Consider the following 22,929-nt stretch of genomic DNA (forward strand, 5'->3'; position numbering starts at 1 on the left):
CCCTCTCACCATCTCACCCTCTCGCCTCCTCACCCTCTCGCCTCCTCACCCTCTCGTCTCCTCACCCTCTCGCCTCCTCACCCTCTCACCCTCTCACCATCTCACCCTCTCGCCCCCTTGCCCTCTCGTCTCCCCACCCTCTCACCATCTCACCCTCTCACCATCTCACCCTCTCGCCTCCTCACCCTCTCGCCTCCTCACCCTCTCGTCTCCTCACCCTCTCGCCTCCTCGCCCTCTTACCTCCTCGCCCTCTGGCCTCCAGATGCTGACAGGTACATTTCCCTAACAAGCATCACTGGGTTTCATCCCGGCGCCGTGCGACTCGCTCTGCGCTCGGCGGGCGGTTTCCGGCGCTGTCCCACTTTCTGCTGCAGGAACGCGGCCTGGCGCTGCCCGCATCCCGTCTGGCTGCGGGAACACCGAGAGGGACGAGCGGATGTGCTTATTAGAGCATGAGGCTAATCCAGTTTGCCTTCAAACAGGATCTGCTGCAGAGCACTCTGGAGCCGCGGAGCCACGCGAGCTCGTTGGATGCATTTCATCCTGTGTGTGTGTGTGTGTGTGTGTGTGTGTGTGTGTGTGTGTGTGTGTCTGTCTGTGTGTGTGAGCAGGGTTGAAGCACTGCACCTCTTCTTTGATCCGCTGCCAGCGTTTCCTCAGTGCTGCAGTGTGATGCACGGCCCGGTTGGTCTGCAAGTTATCTCACTATCTCAGACTCACTCAGTCACTGGCCGAGCCGCTCTACTGGACGGCTCGTGTTGATCGTGCAGCTCGTGGTATCAGCTGCCGTCAGACGGCCGTGCGTGTAAACAACAGGCTTCTGGTGCTTCGTCTGCAGACGCAGAACATGTCATGCTGATGCTTTCACAGCGGGGACACGCACAATAAGTTTGAGTCCAGTTGCAATGATCCAGAGGCCGAGTGTCAGTGCGTGGTGGGGGAGGAGACACACCGAGTCCATCCAGGCGCTCTCATGTCTGAGTCATTAGTGCAGCACAGCACACACACGGTGGGCAGAAAGTTATACATCATTCATGATGAAAAGTGAATTACATTCTCTTATTCTCAGGTTTTTGTGTGTGTTTATTAACTAAGTTTTACCCCAGTTGAAGGCGTGAGAGGCTTACACACAGCAGCTCCTCATTAATCTGTTTAATCTGGCTTTTTCTCTCACAAGTTTTCAGAATGCACACTTAGGGAAGCTTTATTAAATACATTTTCCACCCCAAAATACCAGACATTTATTGAATAGATGAATGTGCTTCATTTACCACCAGATCTCTGAAGACTAATACTTGTTCAGTAAGTGTGTGGCTATTAGCTCTGGTCTGTGGACGCTTAAGAAACAAGGCTGAATTGCATGCAAGGGAACCAATTCTGCTCCAAATGTCTTCTTACTTCCTAATTTAAATGGGTGCAAATAGCACATGAGCCGTGAGACGCTGGGTGCTCTGCAGAGCAGGAACCCTTTGCAGCTGCTTAGAGAATCTTTTATCTCTAGTTTCGTTTTGTCTTATTTGTGCAGGTTTAGTGGCACCAAGAGCCTCAACATCCTGGAGTGAATTTGCCCCTGGGTGTTAATTTACACGTTTCCTTTCCACACTGGTGTTGTTTTCTTAATGCGGAGCTGCAGAAAGAGTGGGAATTACTTTTTTGAAGATGTCTATAGGGGGGCCGGAGTTAAAAATGAAAAGTCTTCATCACTACGATAGTCCTGGTACATTGTATCTGTGTGCAATAACAGTGCTTTGTGTTCCCAGAGGAATAGCCTCACATCATTTTAACATCCATGTTATGTGAGTCTTTTACATAATGCCCTGAAAGAGGGGGCTGCGCATCAACTTCCTGAATCTAAAGTTCAACAAGCCTTAAAATGCATGAAGGTAAAACAGTGTGAGCGAGCGACACGACCCGCGGCTGTGTTCTAAATTTAATCTTCCCCAAACAGCACAGCCCCTGTGAGTCATTATGCAAAGCGACGCCGCGGCCTGAGTGAAAAGGGGAGTGAGCTGCGAGACGGCCGGCTCACACGATGCCCTCCAACAGATGTAAACGCTGGCAACGAGCATGAGCAAGCATGTGCAAGCATGCGGGACCCCATGCGCATGAATGCACGCACACGGAAACGCACACACGCAGCCCGCGCTCACACACGCGCCGCGTCACGTGTGAACACTAACACACTCTGACATTAGCAAAGACAAGCAGGAGAAACACTAACGAGAGGCTTCTGGGAGCAGCTGAAAGAGTCCAGCCTCTGCATGACAGCTGTAAGACACAGCAAAGCACTCTGGGTGGGACCAACAACTTTACACCACGGTTGCGTGCACTTTAATCTTTAATGACGTTGCAGAAGGACACATTGTATATCTTAATGCACTATATTCCATTTCCAGATGAAGATCTTGGAATGAAAAGCTACAATAGGAAATCAATATGGCAGCATTAGTATAGATAAGTGGTTCCCAACGTATTTAGCTAATTCCTGACAAGGAGACTACCAAAGAGACATTTTTCCTCTCAAATTGACGTATAGTTAAATTAGAGGTGGGTTGATACCAAAACTGCCATCGGATTCTGACTCACATAGATGGATCTAGTATCGTGACAATGGAACAATCTGGCATTAGTTATAATTGCTGTATTATTACACATTTCCATAGGTCAGGGTTAGGATATTAATTATGAGTCAAATTAATGTAGTTCTTAAAGCAAACACAGAGAGGCCTCCTCCTCTATGGATGGGCAGTGATGGCACATTCTACACACAGCTGTTCATTTTGCCCATCTGCCTCACCATCTGTGTGGATGTGATGTGTCATCTTCACTGTGGGTTTCTCACTAAATGCATATGTGGAGAGTAGATCTCTTTTTCCATTCTATGTCGATGTGTTTCTTTGTTCTGGAAACACTCTTTAGCCGTTTGTGCCAAAGTAAAACAAAATGGGGATGTTGATAGTCCAGGAAAGGGTATTTGCATGCTAACATTTAAACATCATCACTGAACGCTTAAGGCACAGTCGAGGCCATCGCCTGGTTGTTGAGATATTTCAGTCCAAACACAAAATGTTTCATTTCACAGCAACATTGCTGGTCGGTGGCAGCGAGCCTCGTCCTTCAATCAGACGATCGGCAGTTCGTTCATTCTTTTAGAAAGAGAGAGATGTACGGCTCTGTCCGGGGTGTGGAACAACCTCCATGACGGAGGCGGTGAAGTGTGCCTTGTGGTGCTCAGGGTGGACCAGGTCTGGCGCGACAGAGATACCTCCAACGAGGAACCGTCAGTTGTGCTCTCTAGTCTTTATCACCATGCACCATCAGCATATCAGTACCTTAGTTATCTATTATTGGCTGAATACAATTGTTCATCTTCATAGATGATATTGTGGAACAATGTGGGAACAAAATATGTCTCTACAAAGATGGTTCCACCATCTTCACACCTGTAAGATCATCAAATGGGTCTGAAGTGGCAACAAGCTGCAAATTGACCTGTACAATGTTGGGATATGGGCTGATGGCTGAGAGGTCATCTTTAAGCACATTTGAGGTATGATGCTATCCAGAAAGACAAATGCATCTTGACCTGATCTATTCTTTGGGGTCTCTGAGACCAGATGAAAGTTATTGGACAGAAAACGACAGCGGACCAACCATCCATCTCAAAACTGTGACCATGCAAGACAACACCTCGGAGACTTGCAGAAGTTGCCCTACAGGCGTGATCCTAGAGGCAGAGCCAATGTCTACAAAACCCAGGTCAGGAGTGTTATGGAGTCCTTCAGCCTCGCCTGGATGAATACCTCACAAACCACACTCATGCTTACAAACCACACGCTTGGCCTTTATGTTTCTAGTTAATGGTTGAAAGACCTAAAAATAGGGTGTATCATCCAAAAACCTCCACCAACGATTGAAACATAGAGAAATATTGTCGTTATTTATGGGTTATATGCTGTGATTTTACTGGTCCAGCCCACTTGAGATCAAAATGGGCAGCATGTGGCCCCTTCACTCAGATGAGTTTGACATCCCTGCCCTAAAGGATTCAAAATGCACACCAAATGTCTTGAGGGAGCTTTCTCCACTCTGCTATGACACCATGGGACAGCAGGAGACCAAGTAGTGTTTCATGCCTTCAAGAGATTGAATAAACACCTCCTCAGCATGAGAGTGCAAGCCTAAAGCAAAATGACTTCAAACTGATACAAATCATTGTCATATATTTCTGAGTTGCTGCAGATATTCATGAAGCTTGTATTTGCTAGAGCAAAATATTAACAAAACAGTGTCACATCATTGGATCAGACACCGCCCCATTTACAGAGACTTTAAAAACAGAGGGACCCCAAGGACATCTTGTTGTCTCTTCCCTCATTGTCATGCTTTGTCTCCTGCTCGCCTGGAACTCAGCCGGATCCCCGAGCCCTCCAGAAATGCTGGAGGCCGGCCCCCAGACAACCTTAAGAGACAGAAACAAAGGATCCTGCTCCAGTCTGTTTTCTAACATCACTAGAGTGACGGATACGCTCAGGCCAAGCCTCTTCCTTTGACCGCTCGCTAATGAGAAAACTGGAGCAGTCCAAGGAAGACGTCCATCGAATAGAAGACGCCATTAGAATAGAAGACGCCATTAGAATAGAAGACGTCCATAGAATAGAAGACGCCAATAGAATAGAAGACACCATTAGAATAGAAGACGCCATTAGAATAGAAGACGCCATTAGAATAGAAGACGTCCATAGAATAGAAGACGCCATTAGAATAGAAGACACCATTAGAATAGAAGACGCCATTAGAATAGAAGACGTCCATTGAATAGAAGACGTCCATCGAATAGAAGACGCCATTAGAATAGAAGACGTCCATAGAATAAAATACACCATTAGAATAGAAGACGTCCACAGAATAGAAGACGCCCATAGAATAGAAGACGTCCATAGAATAGAAGACGTCCATTGAATAGAAGACACCCATAGAATAAAATACACCATTAGAATAGAAGACGTCCACAGAATAGAAGACCCCCGTAGAAGAGAAGAGGTCCACAGAAGATTTGGCGCTGATCAACAGCTTCTTCCTCCCCTACAGCAGAACTGTCCCTTGCTGGAACATCAGGAGAACCTCCATTGTCTCTGGTGATATTTGTGTTGAAGCATATAGAAGAAGAAGAAGGAATGTTAGGGAGAAGATCTCCAACAGTAAAGAAATGTCCTTTGTACTTCACAACCATCTCTCAGCTGTAGAGTGAGGCGTTATTTCACTTTCACTGCTTAATGTTGACGTTTTCATCTTCATGGCCAAACGCTGTATTCATGGTCTCATTCATCATTGCATTTAACAATTCACTGATGTCTTCATTTGTTAGGTGCTGTGTGTGTAGTTAATAGTTCATTAAAGCTGTCGTTGATGAAGAGGTTGAGTAAGTCTTTTGTGTGTGTGTGAGGTATTAGTGTTTGATAGCCGAGGCCTCAGCACTGATTGAGACTAAATTCATTATTTGGCTCATCACTTTCCTTTTGAAAGGGTGGTGCCGGAGGTTGATTTAACACAAGTTAAATTATGTTACTCAGTATAAATACTGACTCCTTCATATTGTGTACCAATTAATGCGGTTAGTCGCTTGATCGCATTGAGACCTTGTCGGGGAATCAAACCCCACAAAGGATACAGGCAAACAGGATGTCCTCTTGGTTATTGTTTTCAATAAACTCAACCACTCCAACAGTTATTTATGGCCAGGTTCGAAGCAAAAAGGAAACAAACAAAGCAACCGTGTTCAGGATTCAGCTCAGTTCCTCTGCAACACAACATTTGACTTAATAATAATAACCAGGTTTCCATTACAACTCAGTTCAGGTCAATAACTAAAGATAATCAGGGTTTACCGGTTGCCAAAGAAACCAAAAGAATCAAGAAAGCCCAAGCTTTTGTGTGAAATAAAAAAAACAAAGGGGTACCAGGCTTGAACTGGGTGAAGCACAGAATAAATACTGCTTCTTCCCGCCCTCAGATGCCTTACTAAACCTTTGTCTAATTTCAAATAACGACATTTTGCACTATGGGGTCGTAAAGTCTTTACTGCAAATTACATTTGTACAGCAAGAGATAAGCCCTAAAGAAACAAACAGCAGGTTCCCAATTAACTCCATGAGCTGCCTCAGCCTCTCAGTCCTCTGCTGTGAATGGGAGGCGCTGCAGCGAGCGTCCCACAGCAGGTGCAGGTGGAGCCTGCAGGGCGGGCCAGATACTACGACCTGCTCCAGCTCCAACATCTAAAGCCCCTTGATCTCCCTGACACAAATCCCCCCAGCGATAAGTCCAATCAACTCAGGAGGCCTTCGCCTCCAGGCTGAGAGACGCTGGCGAACGACAGTGTTCAGGGCAGGGATGCCCAATGGCTCAACAACAGCGTTTAGCCTCACACGGGCGCTCAGCAGGGCAGGGATGCCCAATGGCTCAACACAGCGCAGCCATTGCGCTGACTCATTCATTCCTTTGTGCGCTTACACTGCGCCAACAAGCCTGCCAAAAGTAGTTATCAATAGCCACGGATCAAATGCACCATAAAACACACACTGCACAGAATGGGAGTACAGATTGCGTGTCCTAAATCGCGCCTTGTAATATGGGAGAGCGGCTGATGCTAATGCTGCTGCACGGAGGCTCCGACAGCTCGCCACAGCCCATTAGCTGATGTTGGTACAGTAAAGTGCTGCACACCTACTCTGCACTTTGCTTCAGCGAGTCCTGAGCATTAAGTTAAAGGACAAAAAGACGATTGCCTCCATCTCTCAAACAGATGGGATCGTCAAAGCGTCTTCTAAAAATACTTCTGAAGTTGTAAAGCTTGCATTTCTTTTTTTTTTGTTTTGCTTGGTCCATCTTACATTTAACTCCCTCGTGCAATAGCTCTGATCACCACTGGAACAGAACTCAAGGGGTTAAGAGCTGCTCGCAGACAAACAATCAGACCAGTTTAAAGGTTATAAAAACATTTCACATTGAGCTCAAAGTCAAAGTCAGTCCCGATGAGATGTTGCTAACAATCCCTTGTTGCGAGACACAAACCTCGTGACCACGTATTGGCAGTGGTGCATCTTTTCTCCTTCACGTCCCCTTGGTGAGGAGGTTTCTGTACCAAAGCTCCTCATTCACTAGCGCTCAATCAGAGGAGCTCACTGGAGGAGTTCAGCAGGTGAATTCGTCCTACTTGCTGTTGGCTGTGTCATTTCCACTGAACGTCACAATATAAAACATGTGTTTCTGTACTAAACCTCCTCATCGTACAGATACCTCGTCATTTCAGCAATGCACAATTTGTTTTTTGCATTTCAATAGTTTGCATGTGATTTCCACATTGCAACTGAGTCGTCAATACAACACAATACAATAAACTTTATTGTCCCACTTCAGGGAAATTTGTCTTGCACACGTCCCATAACAAACACATACAAATACATGCTAAAAGGATACCATAATAAAAGCACTATTAAAAAGCATTTCATAGACTTCAGTCTCAAGCACCATTGTTAAGGATTTTGATTGAAGTCGGAACAAATGAGTTTTTAAGACGGTTTAATTTACAAAAGGGGACTCTCTATCGCCTCCCCGAGGGCAGGAGGTCGTACTCCGAGTGGAGAATGTGCAAAGGATCATCCACTAGTTTCTGGGCTTGCCTGAGAACAGACTGTTCGTAAATAGGCTGCAAGGTCTGGTAGTTGTTTTTCCCGATGACCTTCATGGCCGTGTGCACCAGACGAGCAATTGTGGCTTTTAATCCTGCGGTGAGGTTCCCATACCAGGATGACATCCCATATCGGATCAAACTCTCCTGCCTGGTAAAATCAAAACTGATCTGGTCTCTAGTGGTCCCAGTGGGATCCAAATGAAACCAGCTACCAGCATCTAAAACCACCGAGCCCCACGAGGAGGCCGTCTGGAAGTGTGTGCCGCTTTCTCCATTTGTATAATTGTTACTTCATGCAGACAAACTCAAGCTCTCCCTGGTCTGAGGCACATTCATCTTAATTAATCTTAATCACGGTCACACAGGCAATCTTCTGATATGATAACGTCAATAAGTCAGAGGAACTGATTCAACTTGTCAGATCATTCTGTAGAACATCTTCAAGAACAATCAGTGTGCGTTGTGTTCAGGGACAGATCATTGGGATTAAAGGCCTCTCAGGTCATTGTATTCTCCGTTTCACAGCTTGTGTTGATTGTGTTGTCGGGTGAAGTGAGACTCGATTAGCATGTGTGTCTTTAATGAAGGTTTCCTCCAGCAGGGACGGTGGGACTTTACTGTAACGCAGAGATAGAAACAGCTGAAGCGCTTGATCTTCCTCGCTCTGCTTTGCAGGGACGGCACACCGCACAGCGCTCTTTAAAACTGGCATCAATTAACACTAAGACATAAGCCGTATGCAGATACGACACTGTACCGGTGTATAATATATGATAACCAATTCCAATGAGTCTCTCTGGGATGAGAGGAGCTTCAGCCGGGAAGACAAGGCCTGTTAACATGGAGGAGTGGTGTGAACGGCATGCTGGATGTGTGGATGTGAGGGCAAAGTGGATTCCCCCTCTGGGATCCAGGTAATAATCCTCTCCTGCAGCCTTATCTCCTGCTCTCACTTAAGCGAGCGAGAGGGCAAGGAGAGGCCAGCGCTGAGCTGCAGAGTGTGTGTGTGTGTGTGTGTTATCAATAACAGCATGTGCACGTTTGCTCTGTAAGCATGTTTGTGCATGACAGATGATGTGTGTGTTTCATGCAGAAAGGACTAAAGGTTTATCTCGCCACATTTCCGTGTGTATCTGCATCTTTAAGCAGAGTGTGTGTGGAGCTGTGAGCTGGAGGCGCGCTGACACAAGCAGAGACGATGTGTGAACACAGGAATTAACACGGAAAATACCAGTCAGAGTAAGAGTACATTTTCAAATTCTTATCTGAAACCTCTTTTCTTCCTCATTAGAGTTGCTCGTTTGAGTTTTATTTAGTAGATTCTTTGAACTGCACATTGTCATAATTCACCTGTGCATGAGTGAGATTGGTGAGATTGAATCATAAGCATACTACGTCATAATAATCTTCATAAGGCTACCTGTTGTTAGGTTTCCTGCATGAAAAATCCTCTTTAGGAAATCCGTAGATGAATTGTTGAGTAGATGATTATTTTCTTCCAACCATAGTTCACTACCTGAGCCTGCTCACACTGAGCGTTACCTTGAGTCGTCCAGTCATCGGGGTTTTGAGCGTCAGCAGTCAGGTGCCAACTCGTTCCATTACTGAAGAATAAGTTCACATCTCAATGGCTGATGTCACTCACAGCTTCGCCCTCCAGACGGTCCACGCGGAGGAATAGGACGACGGTTCAATGCTGTCTTTCTGATTTAGTGATGATTTAGTGACGAACTGTCCCTTTAACGATCCGCTCTGCAGGACCGAAACCAGCTAGCTTGACACTAGCTTTCTTTGTGTTGCAGGAGTAGTTTTCGTGGTGGAAAAGTAAAGAGCTTTGATGTTAAACAACCACTAAAGCTGCTGGTTGTTGTACGGCCGTCAAAAGTAGTAGAAGACGGCTCATTCAACACTTTGTCCAGAATGTTTCTCGACATCACTGCCGACAAGACGACAGGAAGGGTTCTGGACTGCATGACGTCCGTTAACGCAGAGCTATCACACTGCCGAGCTTCCACATGGAGCTGGTTTTACTGGAAGCGTGCAGCGCGCAGCTCCATCAGGTAAAACACGGGGCTGAAACACACGGGGCTGAAACACACGGGGCTGAAACACACGGGGCTGAAACACACGGGGCTGAAACACACGGGGCTGAAACACACGGGGCTGAAACACACGGGGCTGAAACACACGGGGCTGAAACACACGGGGCTGAAACACACGGGGGAGACGCTCCTCTGGTCCCGGGGGACGTGCAGACAGCATGCAGACAGCATGCAGGGAGGTGAACTCAGTGTCTGTGAGTCACAGACATCATCAGCAGAGTGCATGTAAATGCACACAGCGGTCAACAGCGGCAGAAATCAAGAAGCTGGTCGGCCGGACTCACCGAGGAAGCGGAAGGTCCGGCGCACCAGCGGGTTGAGGTAACAGCAGTCCCCCGTGGCCACGGTCTTCTCTGAGCGGTCAAACTCTTTGGACGTGTACTGGACCAGGAACAGCACCGTCTCTGTCACTGTGATCTGGTGGAGACAGAGGAAGGAGTCAACATGAGAGGATGTCTCTCTCTCTCTCTCTCTCTCTCTCTCTCTCTGTCTCTCTCTCTCTCTCTCTCTCTCTCTCTCTCTCTCTCTCTCTCTCTCTCTCTCTCTCTCTCTCTCTCTCTCTCTCTCTCTCTCTGTGTGATCTGGTGGAGACAGAGTCAACATGAGAGGATCTCTGTCTCAGAGCTCCAGTGACTGCTCTCTTCCAGTGGACTCCATCTGTAGACACAGCTGTGGAAGACACAGGGACACATGGAGAAACAAGGTGTGTGTGTGTGTGTGTGTGTGTGTGTGTGTGTGTGTGTGTAATATTGTATCACAGAGACTTAATATTGATTTTATATATATATATATATATATATATATATATATATATATATATATATATATATATATATATATATATATATATAAAAATGGGATTTCATGAGCCAATGGGTTGTTGTTGAGGCGATTTTTTCTTCACAAGACACATCCTCATCTAAAAGGGTCCAGAACATGTGAAAGTACTGGAAACTAAATGATTATTTATGAAATATAATAATTGTTCTAAGTTTCAACAGCGACATCTGTGAGTGCTGTCATTTAATTCATGTTTCATGATCAGATGGAATCCAGATCCATCAGCTGAAAGCACAAAACAAGTGTGAACACAAGGTCTCCTGCAGAGCGACTCTTGACCAGTCACCTGACTCTCTGATGCACAGACTGTCCCTGAACACAACCTGTATGCAGGAAGCCTCAGGGGGCCCTGCAGGGACGAGCTCCACCTGAACAGTGCATTGCATAGAAGAAAGCAGGACGTTGACATGAGCCCAGACAACAGCACAATGCCAAAGGAGGAAGAAGGAAAACCAACAGAAAGCAAAGCCCAACATTGTTTCACTCAGCGCAGCAGCCTGATTTCAAACTAAATGAAAATCTATAAAGAGACGGGGAACAGCGAGAGGGAAGGCCGGTTTGTTCTCTGCGGATGGACCCAGCGGGGCGGAGCCGCCGAGCAGCTTCGAACCAACACACACGCGTAAAGAGGTCCGCGGGGTCGATTCTGAGGACGGACCGGCTGCAGCCGGAGGAGCTGCGTCTACTGCACGTCTGCTGGGCTCCTGTCCTCCACAGTGGTGGAATAACATCATTCAATAATGACATCATCACTTATGTAACACGCTGGTGTGCCCAACATGAATGGGAACAGGGTTGCATAAGAGGGACAGAAAACACAAGCAGAACAACCCGCATGCAGGAGGAAACATCACGCTCGTGTGGAGAAGACGCAGTGGAAACGCTTCCATGTCTCGACATGAAATAACCAGTTTTCACTTCAATCTCAACACGCAGTCACGTAGGTCAGGTTAGCCCCGCCCACTCCCTCCTCAGGCACTGGGGAGGGAGTGGGTTTGACTGTGGTTTGATGGAGGCGAGCACTGAAAGTAGTTGAGGTGTCAGTTGAAATGTAAGCGAGTAAACTTTAAAGTGCTGAAATCAGTTGAACTGTTGGTTGGTGTTTACTGATCATCAAGAAGTGGAAGTGTTGAGAGGTAAGAGATGCAGCATGTGAGGCAATGAGGTCTGAAAGCATGTGAAGTGTCAGTTGAGAAAGAGATGAAAGATATTCACAGGTCAGAAGAATAAGTGAGGGAAGTTGAAGTGGAGGCTCTATCCATTTCTCCAATTGAAGTGTCAGTTGTCGTGTGAAAGCAGGCGAAGTGTCAGTTGAATATTATAAAAATGTCTCTCTTGTTGCTTTGAAAGTCATAGTTCAAAAAGATTTGGTCCACACATGTCAGACTGTGTGAGGAGGACTCTGGTCCAGGACTCTGTGCATGAAGCGTGCTCAACCTGGGAGTCAAGAGCACGAAGCGTAAAACCTGCTCCTCTGGATTAAGGTCGTCTGCACTAGATGCTGTGTGATGGATGTCACATTAAACACACATTTGTTTCCGCCTTCTCTTGTTATACATGTTGATGTTTTTAAAGCCCATGGATTGAGGTAAAGGTGCTGGAGTCAGCTGATCTCTCCGGGCGCGGCCCCCTGCTGGTGTTCCCTCTCGGCTTGCTGCCCTTCAGGAGTCACTGCCTCTGACCTTAAGGACCTGAGCTATGGGGACCAGCTATGGGGAAAATCATACAAAACACAACTTCACATACCGGCAGCGTCACGAAAAAGGAAAGATTTAGTGTAGAAGAAAGAAACATGCACTTTATTAATCCCCTTGGGGAAGTTCTTCTCTGCGTTTGACCCATGCTTTGACCCATGCTTGATTCAGGAGCAGTGCGCTGCCCTGTGAGGCGCCCGAGGAGCAGCGAGGGGTTAATGCCGTGCTCAGAGACACCTCGACGTGGGAACTGTGGGGGGACTGGGGATGGAACCGGCGACCCTGTGGTAACGTGAGGACCACTCGTCCCCCTAAGCTGCAGCCGCCAAACACAGGTTCCAATAAAGCTTCCACACCCAGAAGCCTTTTAACGTGAGACTGTGAACGGAGAGAGGACGACTCCTCTGGCATGCTTCATAGGAAGACGTGTGCCTCTGTAGAGATGACCCTGTGCATAACAGTACAGTTTATAATGCAATGATGTCACAACCGAGTTGCCATACCAGCTATGTCGTGTAAAAGGTCTCATCATCGGTCTCAAGATGGATTTCTGACTTTAAGGTAACGTATGATCGTATTAATTAAACATTCCCGAGCCACTGTGCCGTCATAATAAGAGGCCGTGTCTCAGACACAGAGGCCTGTTAGGAGCCATCGCCACAGTCTAAGATGAGTTGTCAGGGGTGCAGTTGCCTTTCTGAAGTGCTGCATTAATGGCATCAAAAGGCCGCTGTAGTGCATTTAGCGAGAGAAGTCAGGACTGCACAGCAGCCGCTCATGGAGGGCTGATAATCCCAGTGAGGTTGTGTCAGCGCTCTGCAGAGCCGCACGAGCCTTCAGTGATCCCCGTGACCGGAGGCCCGACCGGACCGGATGAACACTGCCGTGGCTGCTTGTCTCCAGGATGTGGCCCCTGCCCCCCGGGGCTCCTGGGCCCACAGCGATGCTTCCAGCGCTTGGCCGATTTCACACCCGGTGCGCTGACGGATTCATCTTTAATTTACAGGTTCCCCTCAGCGGGGTTTGGACCGTCAACCTGCCGACCTTGCCCGGCGTGAATGTTTCCACCTGGCCGAACACCCGGGCGTCCCGCCCCGAGTGCAGCGACGGTGCACAAGCGGCGCTCAGAGGGCGCGTGGGCGGATGACGGTACTGAGGCCCCGAGCTGGGGGCCACAGAGCTGCCGCTCACCCAGGAGCCGCTGCAGTGACATGTTCAGATGGACTGGTGGGGTAGAGGAACACTCCAGCCAAAAGGTTAACGGACTTACAAATACACAAAGGGTTTCTTCTTCTTTTTGCAAATACCCTTAAATTTAAACAATGTCATGCTGATGTTTTATTTAGCGCGATCCTTTGAGTATTTTCAGGAAAGTCTGGGCAACATCAACAATCGTGGTGGCCCCACTCAGCTCCCCCATGTCCCCCACTTACTGTACGCAAGTGTAAGTAATCAGTAACTAGTTTTTTTACTCAACTTTAGGACGGCCAGGCTGGTCCAACAAACCGTTTGGGTTTTTATAATGCAAATAACCGGATGGACAGCAGTTGACATATTACACGTTGTTACTGTATATGTTTTTTTGTTTTGTTCTGATGTTATTCCACTGATGGAAAGCAGTCACTGATTGTCAAGACGTCAGGGACAAAGCCTCGGATTGTCAAGACGTCAGGGACAAAGCCTCTGATTGGTCAAGACGTCAGGGACAAAGCCTCGGATTGGTCAAGACGTCAGGGACAAAGCCTCTGATTGGTCAAGACGTCAGGGACAAAGCCTCTGATTGGTGGACAGACTCATCTTAAGACATCAGGAACTGAACAGTTGGTTCATCCAATCCCATGCTAATTATTGTGAAGAGCCTTTTCCAAACGGTTCCCAAAGACAGATTCTCAGATGCTGGTGTAAACAACCATCTGGTGGGTCAGGGTTTGGGACGAGTGCAGCAGCAGTAAAAAAAACATTCTTCAAAACATAATCATTGTAAATTGGCATGGCAGATGGAAAAAGATGCGTTTCCTTCTATGGTACTGTGTTCACATGACATCATTTCTAGTAGCTAGGATGCTAACACAGACACACACACCTCCATCCTGTGTCTTCCATGGACTGGACAGCATGACAAGGTGCCATGTCAGATCTAGTAGGAAAACAGAGTTGTGTGTGTGACACACTCCAGTGATGAAGCGTCTGTTGGCAGCTCAGCCCGACAGACACGTCGCACTGACAGCAGCTGTTTTAAACGCACGCTCCTCAGCTGCACACATCCACTCACATGTTTTGAAAAGTAGAACTGAACGACGGATTCTGATTTCCTTCTTTCTGATTCATTTGGAGTGGAAGTGAAGTGCATTACGGAAGAGAGCGAACACAATGAGCTTGTTGCTGTCAGCCGAAAGACAGGATCGGGACTTGAGATGCATGTGGATGTCAGGTAACAGGGCTGCAGGTCTGAACCAGAAGGTCTCTGGATGACGTGATGACAAGGCGTCAGTCTGCACCGTGTGAGGACTCACACGTGGAGGCTTCTTCTGTCTGCTGAAGTCAAGGTTCTGTCTTAAAACACCACAGGACGTCCTCAAAGAGATGCGCGCGACGTATTTGGCCAACTTTGTCAAGAAAGCCTGGGATTATAAATATTGACATTGTATATCAGGCCGATGTCTCGCCCGCCGGGTGTTGGTGACAACGTGACCCACTTCTTCCTGGTGTACAATTTATTTTCCAAATATAATATAATATACATATATATATATATATATATATATATATATATATATATATATATATATATATATATATGTATATATATACTGCAGGTTATGACATCATCAGGTCATGACATCACCAGGTCATGACATCACCGGGTCATGACATCATCGGGTCATGACATCATCAGGTCATGACATCACCAGGTCATAACATCACCAGGTCATGACATCATTGGGTCATGACATCATTGGGTCATGACATCACCAGGTCATGACATCATCAGGTCATGACATCACCGGGTCATGACATCATTGGGTCATGACATCACCAGGTCATGACATCACCAGGTCATGACATCACCAGGTCATGACATCATCAGGTCATGACATCACCAGGTCATGACATCATCAGTCCTGTGTTCTCTGCTCAGGAAGACAGAGAGCTGCTTCCATCTTGTCGGCGTTGTCCTGCAGGAGGACCTGATCCAGCGCTGATGGAGGAGGAGGAACAAAGAGGAATCTTCTGCTTTTATACCGGGGGAAACTTACTGAGTGGTTGCTATGGTTACACTCACTTTTTTTTAATGAGGAATCAATAAAACGCACGGAGGAGGACACAAGCTCAACACATCTCTGTTTTTACTGCTTTCTGCTCTCAAATGTATCAGGAAAAAACTCCCCCGAGGAAATGTGCACATGTGTTGCCATAGCAACCACATGATCCTGCATGAATATACATCATGGATGCATCCGGGAGCGCCGGGAAGGTGCATTCATGCTCCTTTATGTTCAGTGTTATCAGATGGATTTACAAGTTCATCTTCTGAAATGACCTATAGAGCTGTGTGACGGCTGCAGGACCCAGACCTCCACACACGAACATCTCTCACTTCCATGACTTTATTTTACTGGACATGTTGTCTTCACTACGACAGGACGGACAGTCTGGAGAGCAGACCGAGCGACCCGGCAAGGAGTCTGCACTGTTTGATCTGATTGGACCCCGTTGGGCTCATGCGATGCGCTGCAGCAGGGAGCCACGCCCCTGGAGGACCAACAGGTCTCCAGCACTCTGGTTAACTAACAACTGGCGTTAGTAAAGTATGTAACTTAAAACAAAAGAAAGACAACACTGTGTTGACGTCACACGAGGCACTAGCAGCTGCCGATGCAAACTGTCCTATTGGAGCTGAGCGCCTGCTGCCTGTCGCTCAGCGACCAGGCCGACTGCTCAGGTTGCGTCGCACCTTGTTCTTCTTGTTCTTCTTGTGCGTCCCGTATCAATGAAAGCTGCTCGTTTCTGAGGAAAACATTGGGCAAGGAAGGAGAAACTCCATGTGGCATCATTCTTTAACCGCTTGGGTCCCAGCCGTTCCTGTGGATACATTATCCTATAGCGACCAGGCGCTATTTCTATTTTATTTGTATTATACTCGTGTCGCATTTCCTGTGAGAACACGAGGAACGGCAAGAGATGGCTGAGGGGCCATCTGATTTCCAAAAGGCCTGAGCAGCACTGTGACAGCCACGGCCATTTGTCCCACTTTCTCATCGGCTATAACACAAGCTGACAGGGCCACGGTGACAATGTGCTGCTTCTTTAGTCCTTGATCTCTCTCTCTCTCTCTCTCTCTCTCTCTCTCTCTCTCTCTCTCTCTCTCTCTCTCTCTCTCTCTCTCTCCCTCTCTCTCTCTAAGCCGTAATGACAGAGGCAGGGTGACCCGTGCTGCTTATTCACTCCACTCTTCCTCTGGTCTGGGGTAAACTTGCTCACTCCTCTCATCCTCTTCCTTCATCCCTCTTCCTGAGACTCTTACTGATTTAATTTCACACCAGGGACACTGATCTATCTCCATCAGCATAGCAAGGTAGAGCGCAGCCAACAGGAGAAGACACTGACATTGAACTAATATTTGAGCAAGGCTCTGCTGGTCGGACTGCCCGCCTCCAGGTAGCGCGTTTACAACCTGGCTCATCGTGTCGATATGTCTCTATTTACGACTTCATTGGACCTGCGGTGGCAGATTCAGCAGGAAAGAGGAGGAGAGGTACTTGAGCACTCTGATAGCAAGAGACTCCGGGGATGGAGGGAGCAGAGTATTTCATTCTCAGGCACTGAAGCATGAATGAAACCTCCAGCCTCAGAGGCCACAGAGACACATGGCAGTCATTTTGGACAAAGCTATGAACAGCACAGCAAACCGACAGCTGACGGTTTAGCCGATGGATTCCAAACTGGCAGAAACCGACGTCTCCATTGACATGCAGAGTCACAGGTTCGGTCTCAGGGGTAAAGGTTTGGGAATTGGAGTCAAAACTCAGTCACATCAGATCACACAGACGTAACTCTGGGCCAAGAGCATTTCAGATCCAGCACACAATGAGAGACGACTGCCACACAGGCGGCAAGCTCTGAGTCTGAGAAGTGGAGTCAATGCATGTCTTAAAACCTGCATTCTCTCGCTTCAAGTCTTCTTACACATCATGATGTTCATCTTGTAAATTGTGGTCATTTAGAGACAAATAGACAACAAAGCAGAGTTTGTGTTTTCAGTTCATGGAAGTGAAGTCCCATAAGAATGTTGAATTGAGTGGAAGATGGAGACTACAAAAATAGTTGGCATCTCCAAATCTGAGGCCTGGAAACCGGTGGATTGCTCCCTTCAGGTGGGGACAACATGCCTGCCCCAAGCGAAGGAGTTCAAGTACCTCGGGGTCTTGTTCATGAGTGAGGGTAAGGTGGAGCGGGAGATGGACAGGCGGATCGGTGCTGCTGCAGCAGTAAAACAGGCGCTGTACCGGTCCGTCTTGGTGAAGAGGGAGCTGAGCAGGAAGGAGGAGCTCTCCATTTAGTGGTCGTCTACGTTCCAACCCTCACCTATGGTCACCAACTCTGGGTCAGGACCGAAAGAACGAGGTCGCGGATACAAGCGGCCGACATGAGCTTCCTCCGTAGGGTGAAGGCTTAGCCTTAGAGATAGGGTAAGGAGATGAGGTTCCTCTGTAGGGCTCAGCCTTAGAGATAGGGTAAGGAGATGAGGTTCCTCTGTCGGGCTCAGCCTTAGAGATAGGGTAAGGAGATGAGGTTCCTCTGTAGGGCTCAGCCTTAGAGATAGGGTAAGGAGATGAGGTTCTTCTGAAGGGCTCAGCCTTAGAGATAGGGTAAGGAGATGAGGTTCCTCTGTAGGGCTCAGCCTTAGAGATAGGGTAAGGAGATGAGGTTCCTCTGTAGGGCTCAGCCTTAGAGATAGGGTAAGGAGCTGAGGTTCCTCTGTAGGGCTCAGCCTTAGAGATAGAGTAAGGAGATAAGGTTCCTCTGTAGGGCTCAGCCTTAGAGATAGGGTAAGGAGCTGAGGTTCCTCTGTAGGGCTCAGCCTTAGAGATAGGGTAAGGAGCTGAGGTTCCTCTGAAGGGCTCAGCCTTAGAGATAGGGTAAGGAGATGAGGTTCCTCTGTAGGGCTCAGCCTTAGAGATAGGGTAAGGAGATGAGGTTCCTCTGTAGGGCTCAGCCTTAGAGATAGGGTAAGGAGATGAGGTTCCTCTGTAGGGCTCAGCCTTAGAGATAGAGTAAGGAGGAAAACTTTACAGCATTCTTAAAAGTACTGCCATTTATATGCATTGTATTATGAGTATTTGGAAAGCCTGACTTATTTAATACTATTGTTCTGCTACAATGTGGCCCTACGTCTTGCAACTGCCTCCCTGAACAAAAGCAACTCAACCTGTCATGTGCAAAGTGCGTTAGTATGTTCCATTATCTCCTCCATATTGAGATCCATGGTTGGGTTTTTAAGAGAGGCTCACTGGGCTATTACCACTGAGCAGGATGATGTGCGGAGTGCATGAATATAATGCAGAGGTTAGGACGCCGTGTCTCTCCTGGCTCTCAGCGAAGCCTTTAGCTCTCCCCCTGCCTCCCACTCCTCATACCATTGCTTTTTTAAGCACAGCACCATGCAGCAATACAGTAGAACCCGACAGCTGATGTGTGGACTGGACCGCTAGCTACAGCGGCGGACAGAGATGGATCCGTTTGAAGATGTGAGGTCTAAAATGAAAGAACAGGGTTGGGATTGAACGCTGTGGGGAACCTGACCACTGGGCTGATGGGAGATCAGAGTTTGAATGCCTAATGCAATCGATGATATCATGATCCTTTTTTCAAATGTGCAAAGTGTGAGTGTGTATACACACTGGAAGCCTGGTGTCGCCTCCAGAGGAATTCAGTTCAACAACTTCTCTTCTTCTCATAATTTACTTCCTGGATCACAGGTGAAGTAACAAGCGCTGCAGTTACAGAGGCAGGGAGTCGTCCAGTCAACGCAGGCTGAGCGTCTAAAACAACACCCGAACAGCTGGAAGTTCAGCTCCTTAACACACGGTTTCCCTCATCAGCATATCATAATCTTGTATTGCCATATATACTATACTATAAGTGTAAGGATATAAAATGATGTATCATTATATATAAGGATCAAAAGGCAGTGGTGAAGTACTTTTGCTTTCTATGAGCAATCACAGTAATGAATGTAAGAAATAAATCAGACGATGCACAGTTGTAGCCTTGAAATACGATCCAGAGTCCTCTCTGTGTGAGACCAAGAGAAGAGTTCAGAGTTCAAATGAGGTCACATCCAAGACCAGACATGGAGCAGCCAGGAGGCTTCTGCCCTGGACCGACCTGCAGCCGCCAGGCGACGAGAGACAACGGAGCGCCTGAAGCAGATGAGCGTAGAAGAAATGGATGGACGTGCATGATTCCTGCACTCCTTTGGGTTGTAGCCACAAGGTTGAACTTTCCCTCAACCTAACAAAGCGTCATGCGTGCCGTGTCAAAATGTCCAATTTCACTTAATCCGGCCGAAAAATATTATTTAGTTCCCGCAAATAATGAGCGTTAAAAACATTTTTGTCATTTCGTTTAGATAACTGTTGCATAATCCCAGCTTCAATGTTTTCCACTTCTTCAGCTAATTTTAGTAACTGCAGTACAAGACATTAACAAATCACCAGTGAAATAACTAGATTGTAAAAGCTGCCTGCACACAGCAGATAGATGTGATCAACTCATGATCTCACGTCTTATTATCTGTTTCATCCTTCTCAAAGCAGTCGGTGTGTTCTTGACTCCACAGGCAGCAGATGAATCAACACCATTTATTCAGACTGTAATCAAGTGACTGATTACAAAGTCAGGCATCAGTGTTTTTACGTTTCTTTTGCAGAACAGAGATATTATGTGCTGGGAGACTTCGTATGGAGGGAATACTCTTCTACAAACACTTTCCTATCACCTCAGCCAGCTCCTTGTGGAGAGCACTGTCCCGGTCCAGTGACGGCTTCCTGAGTACGTCCTTCATTGGCATTGTATCGTCAAACAGCAGACACACAGTGTACAACGGATCCATACGGACTTCATCCTCTGTACGGTGCATTGGATGCAGTGGGAGTTGGTCTTGATCTGACTCGGCTTCATAGTTTCTCTCGCCCCGCCTGACTATTTTTACTCCAGCGGGTGATTTCCTTTGCGTTCGCCAGTGACCTTAAACACTTAGTCACAACATGACCCGTCTCACAGCTGCGGTTCGTTCTTGGCAATTTCAGTATCTGTGGGTGGAGAGGTGAGTATCTGCCTCTTCTGCTCAACATTAATCCTGTCTAGTTGTTTCATGTCGGCCTCGACTCTGAAGGGCTGACGCCAGAAGACGAGCTGCACCGCAGATGCTTTTCTCAACACGCAGTGGACACGTTGCACCGACTGCTGCTCCTTTGTAATGTTGTCCCTTTTGTTTTGTTACCAGCTGTTAAGTAATCAACTTAGAATTATCCTGTGAGGCGGATTGCTGCAGACAGAAAACAGCGAGCGTGATGTGCTTGTGGTGCACGCAGCGGTGGAGTGGGCGACGTATCCGCCAGGCTGCAGAACCCAGCACGCAGAACGCCAATAAAACACCGGGGAGATATTTATACCAGGGTGCTGATGTGGTGGGTCTTACGAGAGGTTCTGTATGATGTCTGAATGGTTTAGTTTGGTCAGGAGAAAGACGAGTAAACATCTTGCTGGTTCAGAAGAACATGTCCTCTGCTTCTGTGTGGACGTTTTCCCACAGAGAGAAAGCAGGAAAATGTGTTTTTGTTGATTAGTTTATTAGTATTAAAATGGAAAAACTATTTTTAAAGGACAAAGTTTCCAACAAGCATTGCAAATATTGCAAACAAGGTCTTTACAGATTGTCTGTATCTTTTCTGTGTTTTTTCTCAAAGTGGTTCACACTTTGAGAAATAGCAGCTATAAAAACAACAGATCCATTGTTGCTGAACTGCTTTGTGAAGAAGGATGTGGTTGTCCATAATAATGTCTCCTGGAGACAGAATACAGTTCAAGTCGAGGTAGAATTGAATGTTTCATTAGAATTACGACCAGCAGCTAAAGAGCAAGAGTACTGCCTGTCACGTCCATGCAAGCCATGAAGAAGATGTCTGAGGGAGACGAGGTGAAGGCTGTTGATGAAGGCGTGATGAAGAGGAAGTGGAGTCGTGTGGAGGAGAGCGTGAAGCTCCAGGGACACACCCTCCTCTTCCGCTGCTTCAGCAGGTTGAACGGGGCAGACAAGGCTCTGCATCGTCTGTCAACACACAACTAATCATAGACGAGAGAAACCAGTGGACCCGTCTGGAGGCCAGAGCTGAACCACGAGCAGCAGGACCACAGAGCGGCCGAGCAACCAGCTGCTCACACACAGGCCTTATTCAGACTCAGGTCAATGTCTTCCAGTATGTATGTCAACCTTTTTATTGACTGAATAATTGATGCCAGCAGATAAAACACACATTCATCGCAGGTCCATTTCAAATGAGGGACCAGACACATGGACCCTCAAGGCGGTCGACCCAGAGCTCTTTTGGTCTGGAGAACAATCAGCAAGTTGTCCATGTGATCACTTGAAGAGTTCAATGCTGTAAGATTTCATTTTGGGTGAATTTACCAACATCCTACTGACTTCTGGTGCCAGTTGTTTGCTCCTTTGGTCTCAAGTTGACTTTCAGACCCCGACATGAGAATGTTATCGGGACAGAAATATCTCCTCATAACATACAATACAAACCTAGAGGGACTTTATGTGAAAAAGCCTATTGATCAGAAAAAAATGAACTAACAATATGATCCAAAAGTCCAGGCCGAGCTGTGGAAGAGCAGAAGCTCCACTGTTGAGCGAGCCGGATGCAGAGTCTGTGTGGCTCTGAGTAAACTATTATTTGACTACAACACGCTTCACATGTTTCACTGCACCTGAGTGATGGACCTAACCATACAAATGGTGGATCATCGTCTGAGCGCAGCTCCCCAGAGAGGGGTCAGACGTCCCTCTGAAACATGAAGCAGCTTAATGTTGAGCCTTTGTGCTGCGCGAGAGTGAGGACGACCGTTAAACAAAGGACACACAACGTGAGATGTGAGGCGGCCGCAGCATGTGTGTGCTGGTGAGCTGTGCTCAGCGTGGTGGTTTCATATATATATATATATATATATATATATATATATATATATATATATATATATATATATATCCCTTCTTCTGGACCTTTGTGGTCACTGAGAACAGACCTCGGCCTACAGAAGGTTCAGAGACCTGAGGACGGTCCTCCTGACGACTGAACTGGGGAAGTTGCTTTTCCAAAATACTGCGATGAAAACCATCAAGTCTCAAAAGAACTTCCAGTAACTGTGATGCCGATGACCCTGTGGACCATTCAACATTCAGATTAAGACGTTACCATTCTGACGTCAAGTGTTTTTCTGCTCTGTGGAGAAAGGAGGGTTTGACTCTGAACCACCAAGTTCTCTTCAGTCCTGCCAACCTTGAGGTCTCGAGGCACTTTGTCCCATGATCCA

General features: G+C 47.1%; 1 protein-coding gene across 4 annotated transcripts in view; it reads right to left on the reverse strand.

The window, feature by feature from the left end:
• The window catches only part of plppr5b (phospholipid phosphatase related 5b), an 85,857-nt gene that overhangs the window by 33,950 nt on the left and 28,978 nt on the right, over positions 1-22,929 (reverse strand). For all 4 annotated transcript variants that reach the window (XM_068581966.1, XM_068581967.1, XM_068581964.1 and 1 more), the window contains one exon: positions 10,078-10,210. In XM_068581966.1, the coding sequence (XP_068438067.1) occupies positions 10,078-10,210 (133 nt within the window). The remainder of the gene's footprint in view (positions 1-10,077; positions 10,211-22,929) is intronic.

This window comes from Clinocottus analis, unplaced genomic scaffold, assembly GCF_023055335.1.
Source record: "Clinocottus analis isolate CAN_PGR_092001 unplaced genomic scaffold, fCliAna1.0.p SCAF_18, whole genome shotgun sequence".
In the NCBI taxonomy this organism is placed as follows: domain Eukaryota; kingdom Metazoa; phylum Chordata; class Actinopteri; order Perciformes; family Cottidae; genus Clinocottus; species Clinocottus analis.